This window comes from Herpailurus yagouaroundi, unplaced genomic scaffold (genome assembly GCF_014898765.1).
Source record: "Herpailurus yagouaroundi ecotype Mexico unplaced genomic scaffold, PumYag 193, whole genome shotgun sequence".
In the NCBI taxonomy this organism is placed as follows: Eukaryota; Metazoa; Chordata; class Mammalia; order Carnivora; family Felidae; genus Herpailurus; species Herpailurus yagouaroundi.
The window spans coordinates 1,886,971-1,903,721 of NW_024412424.1; the positions used below are offsets into that span (position 1 = coordinate 1,886,971).

A 16,751-nucleotide genomic window follows, 5' to 3' on the forward strand; every position below is an offset into this window, starting at 1 on the left:
GAGCTGTGGCTTAACCTCTCTATACCTCAGTTTCTCCGTCTTTCCAATGGGAATCTCAATGGTCCTTACCTCTCAAAGGTCCTTACCTTACCTGACCCAGGGATCGAACCCGTGAACCGGGAGATCATGACCTGAGCTGAAATTTCATTGCTAGAGTTCATGGTATGGATGTACCAGTCTGGTCACCTGTTGATGAGCACGTGAGCACGTGGGTTGTCTCTCATTCGTGGCCACTGAGCAAAACTACTCCGAGCACTGTTGTACGCGTCTCTTGAGGAACGCATTCATTCCCATTGTGCAAATGCCCTGAGTGGAGATTGTGGGTGGTAGGCGAGGCCTGGGTTCATGTTCAGCAGATACAGCCAAGCAGATGTCCGAGGCTCTTTGGACCAACGCACCCCCTCACTCACAAGGAATGAGAGTTCCAGTGACTCCGTGTCTTCACCAACACTTGGCACTGTCCGACTTTGGCTCAGGTCATGATCTCACGGTGCGTGGGTTCGAGCCCCGCGTCGGGCTCTGTGCTGACAGCTCGGAGCCCGGAGCCTGCTTCAGATTCTGTGTCTCCCTCTCTCTCTGCCCCTCCCTCACTTGCACTCACTCTCTCTCAAAAATAAAGAAATAAACATTAAAAAATAATATGCTCATAAATTGTTTTTGTGTGTGTGGGGAGGGGGGATATGCCCCTTGCTGTGCTGAGCCACTTCCTTCAAGGTGGCCTCTGGCCTTCCATTCTAAATGTCACCAGCACAGAGGGCGCCAGCTGCATTCTGCCACTTTCAGCAGATTGCGTGTGCAGAAGAAGTGAAGGAGGGAGACCGGTTGCTGCCTCAAGGGGACAACAACAGTCATGCCTGTGTGAGTCAGGCATGGTGTTTGGCACATGGTGGGCATCTAAACATCAATAGTTCTTCTCCTCCAGAGATAGCGTGGTTAAGTGCTTTCGGTATCCCTCCCCCACCCCACTCATGCCTACTGTTGCAAAAATGCAACACAGCTCAAGCAGATGCTATCTGTGCCCCCCCCCCCTCCCATCCATCCCATCCATGTTCCTCTCCACATGATGAATGTCACTCGCAGCAATTATCTGCAACCTTGCCTGGGGTTTGTGTGGCCACAGGTGTCCAGCTGGTGCGTAGGGAAGACCAGAAGTATGAGGGGTTAATGCCTGATGGTGGTCAGAGGATAACCACCCCAGCCCTGATCCCTTGTGTTGGGACCACTGGGTGTGCTCTATGCTGTGTGCCAGAGCTCCCCAGCAGGAGGGAACCCTGGTTGCCCCCCCCCCCCCAACCCCGGGCACTGTGTCCTCACTGGTGCCCCTGAAGGGCTCTGGGACTTCCTGGCGTAACCTCCCACGTAAGCAAACCACATCCCCCAGATCATCTCAAGGTGTGATTCTGAGGATCCCAATCCAAGGCTACGTCTTTGAGAGACGTTGTCCACACGCTAAGTCCCACCGGGATGCCAACCACTGCTTTTGTTTGCGTGGCCTGTGAAATGAATGGAGACATCAATACCCTTTCTGATTTGGTCCTCACAGCTGTTTGGTGGAGAAGGTTACCTGATTTTATTAAAAAAAAAAAAAATTGTGTTAATGCTTATTTGATTTTGAGAGAGAGAGAGAGAGAGAGAGAGAGAGAGAGAGAAACAGAGCACGAGCAGGGGAAGGGCAGAGAGAGAGGGAGACGCAGAATCCGGAGCAGGCTCCAGGCTCCGAGCTGTCTGCACAGAGCCCGACGCGGGGCTCGAACCCACGCACCGCGAGATCATGACCCGGGCCGAAGTTGGCTGCTTAATTGACTGAGCCACTCAGGCGCCCCCAAGGTTACCTGATTCTATAAAGAAGGAAACTGAGGTTGCAGGCTGCATGACTGTTCGCTGGGCCAGATCTGTCCCAGTTCCCGGAGCACCAAACCCTTATCGGGTACCCAGGACACAGAGCAACCTGAGCATCTGGTTCCAGCCCCGGGACAACCTGATTCCGGCTGAGATACGAGGACGCTTGGCACCCCTTCCAGGGCACGGCTGGCAAGGGGGGCACATTTCGTCCGGGCTATGGGCATTGTTCCCAGCCGGCCTTCTGAGCCGGAACCTTGCATAGCTTCCCAAGAGGATGAGCAGGGGTCAGACTGGGATGAGGCTCGCGAGCTCGTGGGGTGCAACGTTCAAGGAGCTCGTTTTAGTTCAGAGGCCAATCTGCTCCCGCAGGAGCCTGAGAGCAAGTGCCTCCTTAATTATTATTATTTTTTAATTGGGGTGAAATTCACATCACACAGAACTCGCCATTCGAAAGCGGACAATTCAGTAGCATTTCGTGCACTGACAAGATCGTGCAGCCGTCACCACTGTCTAGTTCTAGAACATTTTTTTTTCTTTTTTAATGTTTATTTTTTGAGAGAGAGAGACAGACAGAATGTGAGCGGGGGAGGGGCAGAGAGAGCGGGAGGCACAGAATCCGAAGCGGGCTCCAGGCTGCGAGCTGTCAGCACAGAGCCCGACGCGGGGCTCGAACTCATGAACTGAGAGATCGTGACCTGAGCTAAAGTCAGACGCTTCACCGACTGAGCCACCCAGGCGCTCCTAGTTCCAGAACATGTCTATCACCCGGAAAGGAAACTCTGTCCTGACAAGCAGTTAGCAGCATTCTCTTCCTCCAACCACTCGTCTGTCTCTATGGATCTGCCTGCTCTGGACGTTTCCTATGCATGGAATCACACACTGCGTGGCCTTTTGTGTCTGACTTCTTTCCCTCAGCGTGATGTTTTCACGGTCATCCACCTTGCAGTGCTGTGTCAATGCTTCGTCCCTTCTTATGGCTGAGTAAATATTCCATTGTATGGATCCATCATATTTTTTTATCCACTTACCTGTTGAGGGACACTTGGGTTGTTTCTACCTTTTGTGACTAGCGCTGCCGTGAACATGTTTGCGGAAGAGTTTGTTGGAATCCCTGTTTTCAATTCTTTTAGGCCTCCAATTTTGCACCCACACCCCGGTCCTTGCCCTGGGGACGAGGCTGAGGGGTCCAGCTTCTGGTTCCCCTGCCCGCTGCAGGAGATGAGGCACTCCTCCCTGGCAGGCAGCTGTGGTCCTCCCTCCTCTGCTCCTCTCCCACCCTCTGGGAGCCCTCGGGGCCTGCCCCATTCCAGGGGATTCTCCGAAACCGCAGTTTCCAGGGTTTCTCGGTCACCCGCTCTGGCCTGGAGCCCACTGTGAACTTCCAGCCATCGCCACCACGTGGCCTCACAGCCTGGGCCTCGGTCTTCCCATCTGCAAGTGGGGCTGTCCTGAAGATTCACCGAGGCCAGGAAAGTGCCTGGCATGTGCCCGCAGAACCAGGCTTGTGAGAAGGATGGGACACTTATTCTTTTGTTTGTTTGTTTTTTAAAGTAAGCTCTATGCCCAACGTGGGGCTTGAACTCACGACTCCAAGATCAAGAGTCACATGCTCTACTGACAGCCTGTCAGGGGCCCCAACATTTATTCTGGTTTTATCTTCACCGATATTTATCATGCTCCCCGAGAACCTATGTTACTGGCTACCTCACACGTCAGGCACCCTGTGGAATGTTCGTGTGTGTTCTCTCCCCACTCCCCCAGCAAGGAGGTGTTCTGTGCAGCTTCCTGGCGGCTCTGGGAGGTGGCAGCCAGAGACAGTGGGCCACCTGGGTCTGGGTATATCTGATCAGCAGGGTCCCTGCCAGGGTCACGCTTGGGGACTAACCGCCCCCCCGCCGCCACCGCTGGGTGCTGTCACCTCTCTGACCTTTGGAAAGGGTCCTAGGGAGGCTTTAAGCCACTATGTGGCTGAGTCACCTCTACTCCGTGGGCCTGGGAGTACCTCTGTGGTCCAGGAAGGGACATATTGGGAGAATTCTGGGGATATCTGTCCATTTGGGGTCGGGATGAAGGCCAGGCATCCATTCCCCCCCACCCCCCTGGTGAAACTTACATACATGAGGATTTGTGGGACCTGGGTCCCTGACTGAGGTCTACAAAGAACATACCCTTGCTCCCCACTTCTGCCTCCTCACCCCCACTCCTGTCACTCCATCCATCACCCTGGGCCTGGGCTTGGCCACACAGCATGTTTGGATGTGGCTCAAGTGACAAAGGAGATAGTGAGGGTCGGAGTTTATTTGAGGGTCGTGCAGAACAGGAGGGGGGCCAGGGCCTCTGGAGACCCTGAGGGCTCTGAGTTATCCACTCCAAGCCTTGTCAGTTTCGTGAGCCCCAGAAAGTGGTCATCAACCCCGCCTTTTCCTGCCACCACGCACCCCACCCGACTGACAATGGCACAGGTTGACATACGTGGAGGACCTACTGTGCACAGGCACCTGGAATGGCTTACACCGAGTCTCCCAGGAGCCCTAGGAGAAGAAGCTGCCTCTGTCCCCATTTTATAGACAAGGAAAGTGAGACACAGAGCAGCGAAGTCTCTGCCACAGCCAGAAGTCTGGGTCCAGCCCCTCAGGTTTACCCGTGGCCCTGGGTTGCTCTAAGCTCAGCACACACAGATTTCAAATGCTCACAGCCCGGAAGACGTTGCAGAGTCTGAGACTTGCACTGTCAGCAGCACGGGGGTTACAGAACCCAGGTTCAAATCCTGCCTCTGATGCTCAGTATTGGCCATGGGACTCCTGGTGAGTCACTGCCCCTCTCTGGACCTCGGTTTCCTCATCTGTAAAATGGATGGAGACATTTAGAGAACCACGGCATAAGCCCAACCCTCCCTCCTGCCTATAACATCTGGATAGCTACATTTCCCAGCCTCCCCTGCCACGAGATGTGGCCATGTGACTGTTCTCGCCAGTGAGGTATAAACAGGAGGGCCCCCAGGCTTCCCGGGGAGATTTCCAGAAGATACCGAGCCTGCCCTGGCCTCTGCCTTTCCCTCTGAGAGGAGATGAAGGCTGGAGCCCTGGCAGCCATTTTGTGCCATGAAGCAACCTTCAGGACAAAAACCAGGGATGCTGTGAACTGAGAAATCAAGTCATACTGCTACTATGGCTGAGCCTAGACTTATCTTTACAGAATCCTCTTCCTGCTGCCTGATCCCAGGTCTCTGTCCCTGGTCCCTGGGTTCACACCAGGGTGGAGTCCTTCCCTGAGCCCCCTGGCCTGTGGCCCAGCATGCTGCGCATCTCATGGGTGATCCCTTCCCAGTGCCCCCTGCCAGCTGACAGTGTCCGGTGCATGCGGGATAAAGGCAGGCTGCCCTCCCAGCCTCCTCCCTTGGCAGTAGGCGCTGTAGCAGCACCCGTGGGTCTGACGGGGTCCCCAGGTTCTGGGAAGGATGAGTAGGGGGTCCGGTGGTGGGTACCCTGCTGGGGCTGAGCCCTGGGGCTGGCCTTGGAGACTTCAGCAGGACGGACAGGATCCTCTTCAAAGTGCGGTGGGGACAGTTCGTGGAGGCCACGGCGGGTGGCCCGGGCAGCTCGGACCAGAGTGTGGGTCAGTGCCGCCACGAGGACCAGAGCACCCACTCCGAGGATGGAGGCGGCGGCTGCACCTGTCTCGATCTCAAAGAGCAGCAGGGCGTAGATGGACAGTGCTGGAAAAACAAACGGCTCTCATTCACTTAGTCCACAAACGTTTGCTCCCCAAACCCTGGGAGAGCTCCCCAAACAGAGGGCAGTCACAGACACCCATGCAACATGCTAGGCACACAGCTTCACCCATCTAATCCTCTCACATCGTTGTCACATCCATTTCACTATAAAATGGTAAACTTCCGTGCCTTATCATGTGTACTTGACTACAACTGAAACAACCCAGATCTCAGGCTTTCTGAATCCTGGTGATTAACTTTCAGTGAATCACAGCCCCTCTCTGGCCTCAGGTTGCTGGTCTGAACAAGACTGTTGCTGACCTGACCTTGAGGACCGACCTGTACTAGTTTTCTGTTGGCCTGTCCAACGCCCAATTGGCATCATTCTTTTTGATGAGGACTGTCCTGTGCATGGTAGGACATTGAGCAGCTTTCTACCCACGAGGCACAATAGCGTTCCCTCCTGCCCTGTCATGACAATCAAAGATGTCTCCAGGTATCGCCAAATGTTCGCTGGGTCAGCAGAATCAGTTCCCATTGAGAACTACTGGTCTAGTCCTTACCCTCACCCTGATTGCTAACGTAGGAGCACTGACCCACCTCTCTGGCATCAGTGTTATCTATGGTACTAGGCTTGGCCCATCAGAGCATTGATTCCTCCGGTTGTAGTGATTGGTGCAGGGCTAGCACATGATCCGAGCTCAGCCAATCAGAGCCTGTCCTGGGACTGCTGACTGGGATACGGGTAGGGAGGAATTTTCTTACAGCAACAGCAGGGGACTTGGTGGTGGAGAAGCCCAGAGTGAATGGAAGACTTCTTGACACTTTGTGGGCTGTTTTTATGCTTTCTTCAGCTCTGTACTTTTGTTTAAAAAAAAAATTGTTTTTATTTCATTTTTCAGGGGGGGCAGGGGCAGAAAGAGAGAGGGAGATCTGAAGCAGGCTCCAGGCTCTGAGCTGTCAGCACAGAGCCCGACGCGGGGCTCGAACTCACGGAGTGTGAGATCGTGACCTGAGCTGAAGTCGGACGCTTAACCGACAGAGCCACCCAGGCGCCCCTACACTTTTGCTTTTAAGATGCCACACTGCATCATGTTTGACATATTAAAATGAGGCCGAGGACCTTTTTTGCTCTAAACATTTTTTAAAGAGTGTGTGTTTTGTTTTGTTTTGTTTTGTTTTTAATTATTCTTTTGGCTCTGGTCAGCAACGATGGCTAATTGGATGATTGGCTGGACATGGTCAGGAATTCTTGCTGAGTGAGGTCACCTAACCTCAAAAAAGAATCTAAATGGGAGCTGAACAAATTCTTAATTTAACACTTAATGAGGCTGACATGGTTACCTTTTTTTTTTTCTCTCTTTGCGAGTTTTCTTGTATATTAGAACGAGCATATCTCATTCTCCAAGTCTCCAACATTTTTTTTTTTTTTGCCAGCCTGTGAAAAGGCTCAAGGTCGTGGGCATCGTGTCAAAAGCACTTACAGACACAGGCATCTTTCTCAGGGGATAGCAGATTAACAGGTGACGCAAGAGTCATTTCTGATTACCTTGTTTGATCACCTGGATCCAGCTGCACCTGAGGCCAACCACCCGTGACCTTTACAGATACACGAGTCACCCCCTCCACTCTCCTTTTTTTTTTTTAATTTTTTTTTAACGTTTATTTATTTTTGAGACAGAGGGAGACAGAGCATGAACGGGGGAGGGGCAGAGAGAGAGGGAGACACAGAATCGGAAGCAGGCTCCAGGCTCCGAGCCATCAGCCCAGAGCCCGACGCGGGGCTCGAACTCACGGACCGTGAGATCGTGACCTGAGCTGAAGTCGGACACTCAACCGACTGAGCCACCCAGGCGCCCCTCCACTCTCCTTCTTTTAAAGAAAACTCACATCCGGAGCATTTTATTAAGTCAAGCAACAAAAGTTCTGCAGGGTTCCCTGCACGTGACATACCCGTATGTACCCCTGTATTCCCATAATGAACCCTAGGCTCGCATCTCACAAAGAAATATTTTAAATATATCTTCTAAACTTCTGTTGCTCTGTCGCAGGAAAAACAGTAAGGCAATCATAGCAAATCCCTTGTTTTTCATTCAGCTGGATATTATTTTCTTCCAGTAAAACAGGTTGCTTAGTGATCGAATGTGTGATTCAGCACCGAACCTGCAGCCCCATCAACACATTTTCCAAGATTAGAACAAAACAGATGTCAGGAGTCTCTTTAAAGAGACTTGATGATTTGATTCCTTTACCAGCAAGCGTGGGTGAGAGACTGTTGAGCTAAGAAAAGTTATTACAAGTCGGGGAAGGAAAGCCAGTGCGGCACGTTCTTTCTTTTTGCTCTGCTTCCTGTTTTGGGATTTACAACTGCATTTCTGGTTTATAAAGCAGTTTTTTTGTTTTTACTTAAGGCATTCTTGAGCTGGAGGTGCTGATATTTATAAGCAAACGAATTTTGCTAAGACCCACCTGTGAAACACTATCTCTAGAAAACCACCAAGGACATGGACACTTTTGTTCAAACCAGACGTCGAAAAGCTGATGAATCCAAAAGGGTTCTGAAGGCAACTACTGCTCGTGGGCCCCCCCCCCCCCCCGCACTGGAGTCAGATGCTTTCATGGGCTTTTGCGGGGATTCACCCTGAACGCCCCCAGCGATTCTCTAAGGCGGGGACGGTACACGTCCCCACTTTACCGGTGAGGAAACCGGGACGCAAGGGAGTCTGCCGAAGGTCCCAGAGCAAGAAAGTGTGTCAGACAAAGCCACCCCAGCCCGGGGCTCTACCCCCCCACGTCCCCTCCCCCGGCACGCACCTGCTAAGTAGACAGAGACCCCGCAGCAGAAGAGGCCAAGGGCCACGTGTCTGAGGAGGCGGCAGTCATAGAGAAACCAGTCAGACCTAGGAGGGTGGGGGGCAGGAAGAAAAAGGACTCAGGGGGTGGGGCTGGTGGGGGAAAGCCAGGGAGGAGAAGGAGGGGGAGCTTTGGGGGATCTGAGTTCTGTGTGAGGACCTAACCATCTATCCAGCCATCGGTCTCTCCATCTACCCGCTCATCCATCCTGCCGGGTAAAGGTCCACTACCATTTAGCACCCACTAATTTCCATCAGCTGTTCACACAGCCAGCCAGCCATTTAGCAAGGCCCTATTGATCCATCCATCCACTTATTTAAACAGCCACCGTCTGTCCATCCATCCTTCACCCACCCACCTCCCGCTCGCCATCAAATCGATCCAACCACCTATCCGTCTGGCCATTCATCCTTCGCTCACCACTCACCCATCCACCACCCATCTCCTGTGACCCATCCACGCACATCAGTCCATTCACACATCCAGCACTCACGAAGCAGCTATTACGCGGGGACCCTTGTTAGACACCTGCCTTCCGTTGTTTTACAGACCACAAACTTATTTGGGACACGAAGAGACGGAGCTCAACTTGCCATCAGAGGGGACAGAAACGGGGACTCCCGAGGGCTGAGACGGACCGAGGACTTCGTTTTGAGCCTGGCACTGGGCTGAGTGCTTCGCCGTGTGCGTTCTTCCTTCCCCACTCCTCGAGGCTTAGGAAAGCCTCTGCTATCACTCACCTCCCACCGACACAGTGGAAGTGGCCTCCTCTCTGCGCTCACCTTTTTTGCACAGTGGCTGGAGGGGGTGATTTCAAACCTAAGTCAGGTCACATGCGCCTCCTTGCTCACAACTCTCTCAGGCAGAGTAAACCCCAAAGTCTGCACCACAGCACAGAAGCCCAGGATGGTCTATTTCCTCTGATTTCCTTACCCTTATCTCCCTCATCTCTCCCTCCAGCCACACCAATCACCTCGACCTCTAACACCCCAAGCTCATTCCTGCCCCAGGGCCTTTGCACATGCTGCTCCCCCCCCCCCCCCATCACAGTCCTCCAGATCCGCTGCCTCTTTTCCTCTTTCAAGTCTCAGCGCGAGCCTCCCCGGATGGTCCCGCCTCAACCACACTTACCCTTTCCGCTTCCACCACATCACCCCAGTTTCTTCCTTTCCCAGCATTCGGCCTCACTTGACATTTCTGATCTGGCTTGTCTCTATTGTCTACCCCACCAGGGCCGGTCTGGGTCCACCTGGTTCCTGCTGTGTCCTCTATTTCCAGTGCTGGGTCAGCCCCCTGCAGGTGCCCAATACATATTGGTCCACTGACTCCCTGAGCTATCGAATGAATAGGTCTACTCCAAATGGTGGACGTTCCCATCTGCTCAAATCCATGGAATCCTGGACCAATGATTCTGGCTCTCCTCCCCGGGGCATCCTGGAGGGAAACACTTGGATGTGGGGCAGCCGAGTCCCTGACTCAAGGAAGGTCCCTCACTCTACATTCACTGCCTGCCCCCCCCCCCCCCCCCCAGGGTTCATGTTCCGGACCTCAGATGCCCGAGCCAGGGCACAGGCTCTGTCTCTATCAGAATCAAATTCAAATCCAGTCCGCCCACTTCCAAATCAGGCAGCCCGGAGAGATCAGCCGACCCTGTCCCCTGTCGGAGCCGCAGTTACAAAGGGAGGCAGTAACGTTCAGGCGCCGCGGGGCGAAGGGGGTGGGGGGGACTTCACTGAGCTAATCCTTGGAAAGCAAGAAGCACGAAGAGTTTGGGGAGCTAGCTGACCCTGGGCCCTCTATGAGCCTCAGTTTCCACCTCTGTAAAATTAGCACCTGCGGTAAATTTTCAACTACTATAGGATGGAGGGAGGGAGAGGTGATAGAAGTTGGGGATGGAGAGAGAAGGGAGGAAGGCAGGGAGGGATGGAAGAAAGGAGAAGGGGGGAGGGGATAAGGGAAGATCCACTCCCCCCCCCAACCCCCCCGCGCAACCTGAGGCCCAGAGAGGGGCGGCGGCTCGCGGGCTCGCCCAGCCCCCAGGCGGGCGTCGGGGTGGAGGGGCTTGTCCTACCTGCCGGGACCCGGCCCCCGCGCCAGTTCGGCGCCCAGGTGGCCGCAGAGCGCGGCGAGCAGAAGGCTGGTGAGGCCCAACACCAGGGCGAGCGCAGCAAGCGCGGCGGCCAGAGGCAGCAGCGCCCCGGCCGCGTCCTCGGGCAGCCCTGGGCCGGCGTCCAGCTCCGGGCCCAGCCCGTCGGCGCGCATTCCCCGCAGCTCCGCGCGGCCCGCCTGCAGCTGGAACAGCAGCTGCGCTCCCAGCGCCGCCAGCACCGCCGCCGGGATGCCCAGCAGGGTCATCGCGGCCAGCACCCGGCCCCCGTAAGACCGGGCCATGGTAGGGGTCCCGCGGGCCTGGGTCGGGGGGCGGTGGAGGAATAAAAGAGATTTTTAGCGGCAGAGAAGTTGGGCGGGAGTCCAAGGGCCCCCAGGAGTTCCGAAAGGGGGCGGGACCGCAAGGGGTGTCTGAAAATTGGGGGGCCGTAGGGGGATTGGGACGCCGATCGCAGCGGGGATGAGGAAGCTCCGCGAAAACTTGGGACAAAGTCTTTTCTCCTCCCTCTGGGGACCCTGCGGGCGCCCCCTCCCGGCCTCCAGGTCCTGGCTGGGCGGGGCCGGCGCGGGGCGGGGCGAAGAAGAAATCGAGGTGGCCCCAAGAGCTGCAAAAGCTCGGTGGCCGGATCCAGGGAGCCCCACAAGTCCCTAAATTCATGAAAGCGACCCCCCACTCCACCCACTGTCCTAAGCACCTGTTTCACTGTTTAAAACAAAAAAAACAAAAGGGAGGCTTGGACAAATTTTTAAATCATTCACTTTTTAACGTTTATTTATTTTTGGGACAGAGAGAGACAGAGCATGAACGGGGGAGGGGCAGAGAGAGAGGGAGACACAGAATCGGAAACAGGCTCCAGGCTCTGAGCGGTCAGCACAGATCCCGACGCGGGGCTCGAACCCACAGGCCGTGAGTCCGTGACCTGGCTGAAGTCGGACGCTTAACCGACTGCGCCACCCAGGCACCCCAATCATTCACTTTTTAAAATTCTTTTTTAATGTTTATTCATTTTTGAGAGACAGAGGGTGAGTGGAGGAGGGGCAGAGAGAGAGGGAGACATAGGATCCGAAGCAGGCTCCCTGCTCTGAGCTGTCAGCACAGGGCCCGGCGAGGGGCGGGGGCGGCGCTCAAACCCACCAACCCTGAGATCATGACCTGAGCCACCCAGGCGCCCCTTAAATAATTCACCTTGATATTTGGCCTCTTACCTGCAGTTGGCTGTGATTTCCCCTCTGTTCAACTTTTTTTCAAGGCTTTGCAGAAATGTTGCCTCCTGGGCGAGGCCCTTCTGCACCCCCCTTGAGTGGGCACCCCTATGTCTTGATACAAGTCTTTGGTTATTACTTATTTTTCAGTTTTAGAAATTGAGGTGAAGTTTACATGACATAAACGATTCTGAAGCGAACAATTCAGAGGCATTTAGTACAGACACAATGTTGTGCACCCATCATGTCTGTCTAGTGCCAAATATTTTCATCATCCGTAAGGGAGACCCCCATTCCCCACCCCCCTCCTCCAGCCCCTGGCACTGATCTGCTTTCTGTGTCTGGGTTTGCCTGTTCTGGACATTTTCTATAAATGGAGCCCCATGGGATGTGACTTTTTTGTGTCCAGTTCCTTTCACTGAGCATGTCTTGGATGTTCATCTATGTTGAGAGCATGTATCAGTGTTTCATTCCTTTTTATGGCTGAATAGCATTCCACGGGGTGGACGGACCACATTTCGTTTATTCAAGTCTACGTTGTGAAGATGCACATGCAGCTATTTGTCTGAGTCTGTTTGCATTTCTCTTGGGCGCATACCTACTAGTGGAATTGCTGGTAAATGTGGTAATTATATAGTTAACTTATCAAGGAACCCCCAGACTGCTCTCCACAGCGACTGCACCATTTTCCCTTGCCACCAGCCCCGCGCCAGGGTTCCAATTTCTTCATTTCCCTGCCAACGCTGGCTATTTTCTGGTTTTTGATTATAGCCATCCTACTGGGTGTGAGATGGTATCTCATGGCGCTCTTGATTTGCGTTTCCCTAATGGCTAATGATGTGGAGCATCTTTTCATGCGCTTGGTTTCATTTGTGTATCTTCTTTGGAGAAGAAACTGCCTGTTCATGCCCTTTGCTTATTTTTGAATGGGTGGCCTGTCTTCCTGTTTTCCCCCCAGGCAGCACTTTGAATCTTCTGAAGCCCTGCTGTTTCCCGGAGGTCTGAGCGCCCCCCCCCCCCCCCCCCCCCCCCCGCCCCTCCGCCCCGTTGGGGGTGGGTCCGCTGTTTCGGGGACAGCTGGATGTCTGCTTCAAGTGTCCACTGCTGTGTCCCTGTAGGGTCTGGGAGGGCACTCTTTGGGAAGTTCAGGCGTGTGCTCTGCGCAGGGGTCTCAGAACAGCCCCCCGTCCCCGCCCTCCGCCCCGCCCTCCCCCTCGGGGTCGCTCCCTCTCCTGGGGCCGCGTTTGCCCCGAGCCGCCGGGTCCACGCGGTACTTGCAGCGGCGCAGCGGCTCGGTGAGGCTCCGGGGCGCGGGGTCGTCCAGGTCCTCGGGCTGCAGGAAGTTGCGGTCCAGCACCTCCGCCGCCTCCTGCCAGTTGGCGAAGCAGGCGGGGCCCAGGCGCCGGATCTCGTCAGTTGCGTCGCGGGTGAGCACGTCCCCTCCAGGCTTGAGCACCACGACAGCCGGCAGGCGCTCCACGGAGAACTGGCGCCCGAGATCCCTGCGGGGTGGGCGGGTCAGTCCGGTTGGAAGCCCGTACCCGCCCCTGAGCTGGGGAGCCACACAGCCCTCCTCCCGGTGCTTACTGAGCACCTGCTGTGTGCACTACCCCGTGCCGGGCGCTGGGGGAGCCCAGAGACCGGGCCAGGCCAGGCCTCAGTGGCCTCTGCACTGGGTGTCCAATACCTCAGACATGCTACCGCCTCAGGGCCTTTGCACTGGCCATGCCCTCTGCCTGGAGCACTCTCCCCGGACTTCTGTGGGTTAAGACCTTGTGTGCTGAGTAGCCAACCTCAAATCTCAATGCCTCGCTCTCCCCTCTGCTGCGCTGTGCCTTTTAGCATCCAACGCACTGCACCGTTTGTTTTTCCTCTTTTTATTTTTTAAGTTTATTTATTTATTTTGAGTGTGTGAAGGAGAGTGCTAGCAGGATAGGGACAGAGAGAGATAAAAAATCTCAAGCAGGATCCACACTTGTCAGTGCAGAGCCCAATGCGGGCTCAAACTCAGGAACTGTAAGATCATGACCTGAGCCGAAGTCAGATGCTTAATCGACTGAGCCCCCCAGGCGCCCCTATTTTTCCCCTTTATCATTTTTGCCCACCATAGAATGTAGCTTCACTAGGGCACAGATTTCTGTCGCCATTCACCTGGGTCCCCAGTGCCTGAAACAGTATAGGGCACAGAATTGAGGCTCAGAAACTGTGTGGGATGAATGAATGAATCAATACTGATAAATGTCATAAAGAAATACCAAGCTGGGTAAGGGATTGGTGGTCAGAGAGGGCCTCTCCAAGGAGGTGATCTTTGAGCTCAAAGCTGCAGGACGAGGAGGGCACTGGGCGGCCAGGGTCCCAGGCAGAGGACACAGCCGTGCAAAGGCCCTGAGACAGAGGGAGATTAGAGTGCAACCTTGATCAGAGGCCCTGCAGGCTCGTAGTAAGGAGTTTCCATTTTGTCCTCAGTATGAGGGGAAGCCAGTGAGGAACCATCCACAATCCCAGGAGACCCCAGACCAAACCTCCCATCTGGACCAGAATCACGCACAGACATTCTGAAGTACAGGGGGAGACCACACTGAGCCCATCATCCACAGTTGTTAATTTCCATCCACTGGGTTTTGGGTGGCCCTTTTCTGGGCCTCTGCACAAAGAATGCATGGCTCTTGTAAAGTCACACAGGACTTTACAGACTTAGCAAAAAGAGCAAGTCAGTGTTTGGCTATGATGCCCTCACAGCTGGCATTTCTGCCCTGGGAAGGGAAATGTTACCAGTTTGCCAGAAAGATCCCCCTCGGCTGCAGAGAGGCCAGGGGGAGTGAGCAAGCATCCAAATCTGATAATGTTGGATGGACAACGAAGGTCTCCAGAAACTTCCAACTTGTGGGACGAAATTAATGAAATCTGTAAAGTGTCACAGAGTCTGTGACGCCCGCTCAAATGGTTCAGTGCACGCTCCCGTGTGTGCAGAGAAAGAAAATCTGGCAAAATGTTAACAATTGTATTGTTAATTGTTTCGTTGTATGCTTCTCCCAACTTAAAAAAAATTTTTTTTTAATGTTTTATTTTATATTTGAGAGAGAGAGAGTGAGAGAGACAGAGCATGAGCAGAGAGATGGAGACAGAATCCGAAGCAGGCTCCAGGCTCTGAGCTGTCAGCACAGAGCCTGATGCGGGGCTCGAACCCACGAGCAGTGAGATCATGACCTGAGCTGAACTCGGACGCTCAGCTGACTCAGGTACCACACAGTCACCTCAAAAAGAAGGAAAGTTTTACCGCAGAAAAGCGGGAAGATTCTTCTTTTTTTTTTTAACGTGTATTTATTTTTGAGAGAGAGAGAGAGAGAGAGCGGGAGGGAAGGAGGGGCAGAGAGAGAGGGAGACAGAAGATCCGAAGCAGGCTTTGCTTTTAGTTCAGCCTCGATGCGAGGCTCGAACTCATGAACCATGAGAACGTGACCTGAGCTGAAGTTGGACATTGAACCAACTGAGCCACCCAGGCATCCCTGGGGAAGGTTCTAAAGTAGGAGCAAACTGCAACATCGTTAGTTGGGCAGCTCAGTGCAAAGCTTGAATCCACGCACCTCTCTCTCAGCTCCGATGCCCTCCCTGGCTCCCAGATACTCTGAGGACCACACTCATACTTGTAAAGATGCAGCTTGTGGCGCCACCTGAGACCTGCAGACCTCTCATGCCTGTTACTCCTTACAGGTCCCCGAATTGGCTGTTCTTTGCCTGATGGCCTCCCAGCCTTTATCTGTGCCCTCTGCCTGGAAGCCCTTCCCTCGCTTCACTCTTTCCCCTCCTATCCTCCCTTGGCCTTGGGGTCTCTCTAAAGGCACTGCCTCAGGGAAACATCCCCTGACCCCAAACCTCAGCAAGGTCTGCCCCTTATGTTCCCACGTGGTATCCTCCCTTTGTCCTCGGGAACACAACTGCAGTTTGTTATTATGTGTTTGAGTCTTTGTGTCATGTCTGTCTCCCCAGGCTGTAAGCTCCTTGGGAGCTAAACGGAAATGGGCATATGCACCCCTCCCCCCTGTGCACCCCCCAGGCTGGGTGCAGAGTGCCACACAGGCCGAGCTCATCAATTCCAGATGGAAGGGAGGCAAGAATGAACGAATACTTCACTTTCAGCAGAAATAGCTCCTCCTCCAGGAAGCCCTCCCTGGCCTCTTCTCCCATCTCACCTCCTCAGGTCATCCTCGAAGGGCAGGAAGAGCCACTTTTTCGGCATGTCCCTGAGGAACAGATCCTGCTCCTCCTCTGTGGGGTCCTGGGACACGTACACCAGGGCCAGCTGGGCTGCCCGCAGCACGTAGAACTCATCTGTGAGCCGCACGAAGAAGTCCCTGAGGATGGGTGCGAAGGCCTGGCACTGTGGGCATGACCCAGCGCCAAAGAACAGCAGCACCAGCCGGTTCTCCAGCCTGCGGCTGAGCTCAGCCTCCGTGTCCAGCTCGTCCTGGTCACTGTTGTTGTGAATCAGGACGCGGCCAGAGAACAGGGAGGCCATGGCAGCCCCGGCCGGGAGCTGGGGACAGGGTGGAGGCACTCTGTGTGGCCCTGGGCCTGCTGGCTGGCTTCCGGTCCAGGATTAGGTATCTTTAAGGAGGCCAGTTCAGGACCTCACTAATCTGCCTACACCGTGACCTGATTCTGTGCTGCCTCCAAGGGCAGAGACAGGCCCCTCTGGGCTCCTTCTCTGGAGACAGCTAGAAACCCAATCCATTAAGGCACAGGATTGCAAAGGAAAACGGTCATACTGACATACGGGTGTGAAAATATTTTACTACGTTGTGACATAAAAATATACGTGCTTCTTCGTGAACTGAATGCATTCGGTAATCCAGATTCATGATGACTCTACAAAGTATTGTGATTACGGGGCGCCTGGGTGGCGCAGTCGGTTAAGCGCCCGACTTCAGCCAGGTCACGATCTCGCGGTCCGGGAGTTCGAGCCCCGCGTCGGGCTCTGGGCTGATGGCTCAGAGCCTGGAGCCTGTTTCTGATTCTGTGTCTCCCTCTCTCT

At 54.4% G+C, this 16,751-nt stretch overlaps 2 protein-coding genes across 2 annotated transcripts; both read right to left on the reverse strand.

Moving 5' to 3' along the window:
- Positions 1–4,122: 4,122 nt before the first annotated feature.
- TMEM221 (transmembrane protein 221) lies at positions 4,123–11,058 on the reverse strand. Its single transcript, XM_040444872.1, has 3 exons — positions 10,479–11,058; positions 8,369–8,454; positions 4,123–5,557 (listed from the first exon to the last, which is right to left on the reverse strand). The coding sequence occupies exons 1-3, from the start codon at positions 10,796–10,798 to the stop codon at positions 5,088–5,090; spliced, it is 876 nt and encodes a 291-aa protein (XP_040300806.1). The 5' UTR covers positions 10,799–11,058; the 3' UTR covers positions 4,123–5,087.
- A 1,629-nt stretch (positions 11,059–12,687) lies between these two features.
- On the reverse strand, positions 12,688–16,510 carry NXNL1 (nucleoredoxin like 1). The gene is made up of 2 exons (XM_040444873.1): positions 15,910–16,510; positions 12,688–13,221 (listed from the first exon to the last, which is right to left on the reverse strand). Exons 1-2 carry the CDS (start codon positions 16,233–16,235, stop codon positions 12,891–12,893), a joined length of 657 nt encoding a protein of 218 aa, XP_040300807.1. The 5' UTR covers positions 16,236–16,510; the 3' UTR covers positions 12,688–12,890.
- Positions 16,511–16,751: the final 241 nt, after the last annotated feature.

Excerpts from the sequence above, each read along its gene's own strand:
- NXNL1 (XM_040444873.1), bottom strand. The coding sequence starts at position 16,235 with ATGGCCTCCCTGTTCTCTGGCCGCGTCCTGATTCACAACAACAGTGAC. Across the intron at positions 13,222-15,909 it reads TTCGAGGATGACCTGAGGAG|GGATCTCGGGCGCCAGTTCT; the intron begins GTGAGATGGGAG and ends CCCACCCCGCAG.
- TMEM221 (XM_040444872.1), bottom strand. The coding sequence starts at position 10,798 with ATGGCCCGGTCTTACGGGGGCCGGGTGCTGGCCGCGATGACCCTGCTG. Across the intron at positions 8,455-10,478 it reads CGGGGGCCGGGTCCCGGCAG|GTCTGACTGGTTTCTCTATG; the intron begins GTAGGACAAGCC and ends CCACCCTCCTAG. Across the intron at positions 5,558-8,368 it reads GGTCTCTGTCTACTTAGCAG|CACTGTCCATCTACGCCCTG; the intron begins GTGCGTGCCGGG and ends TTGTTTTTCCAG.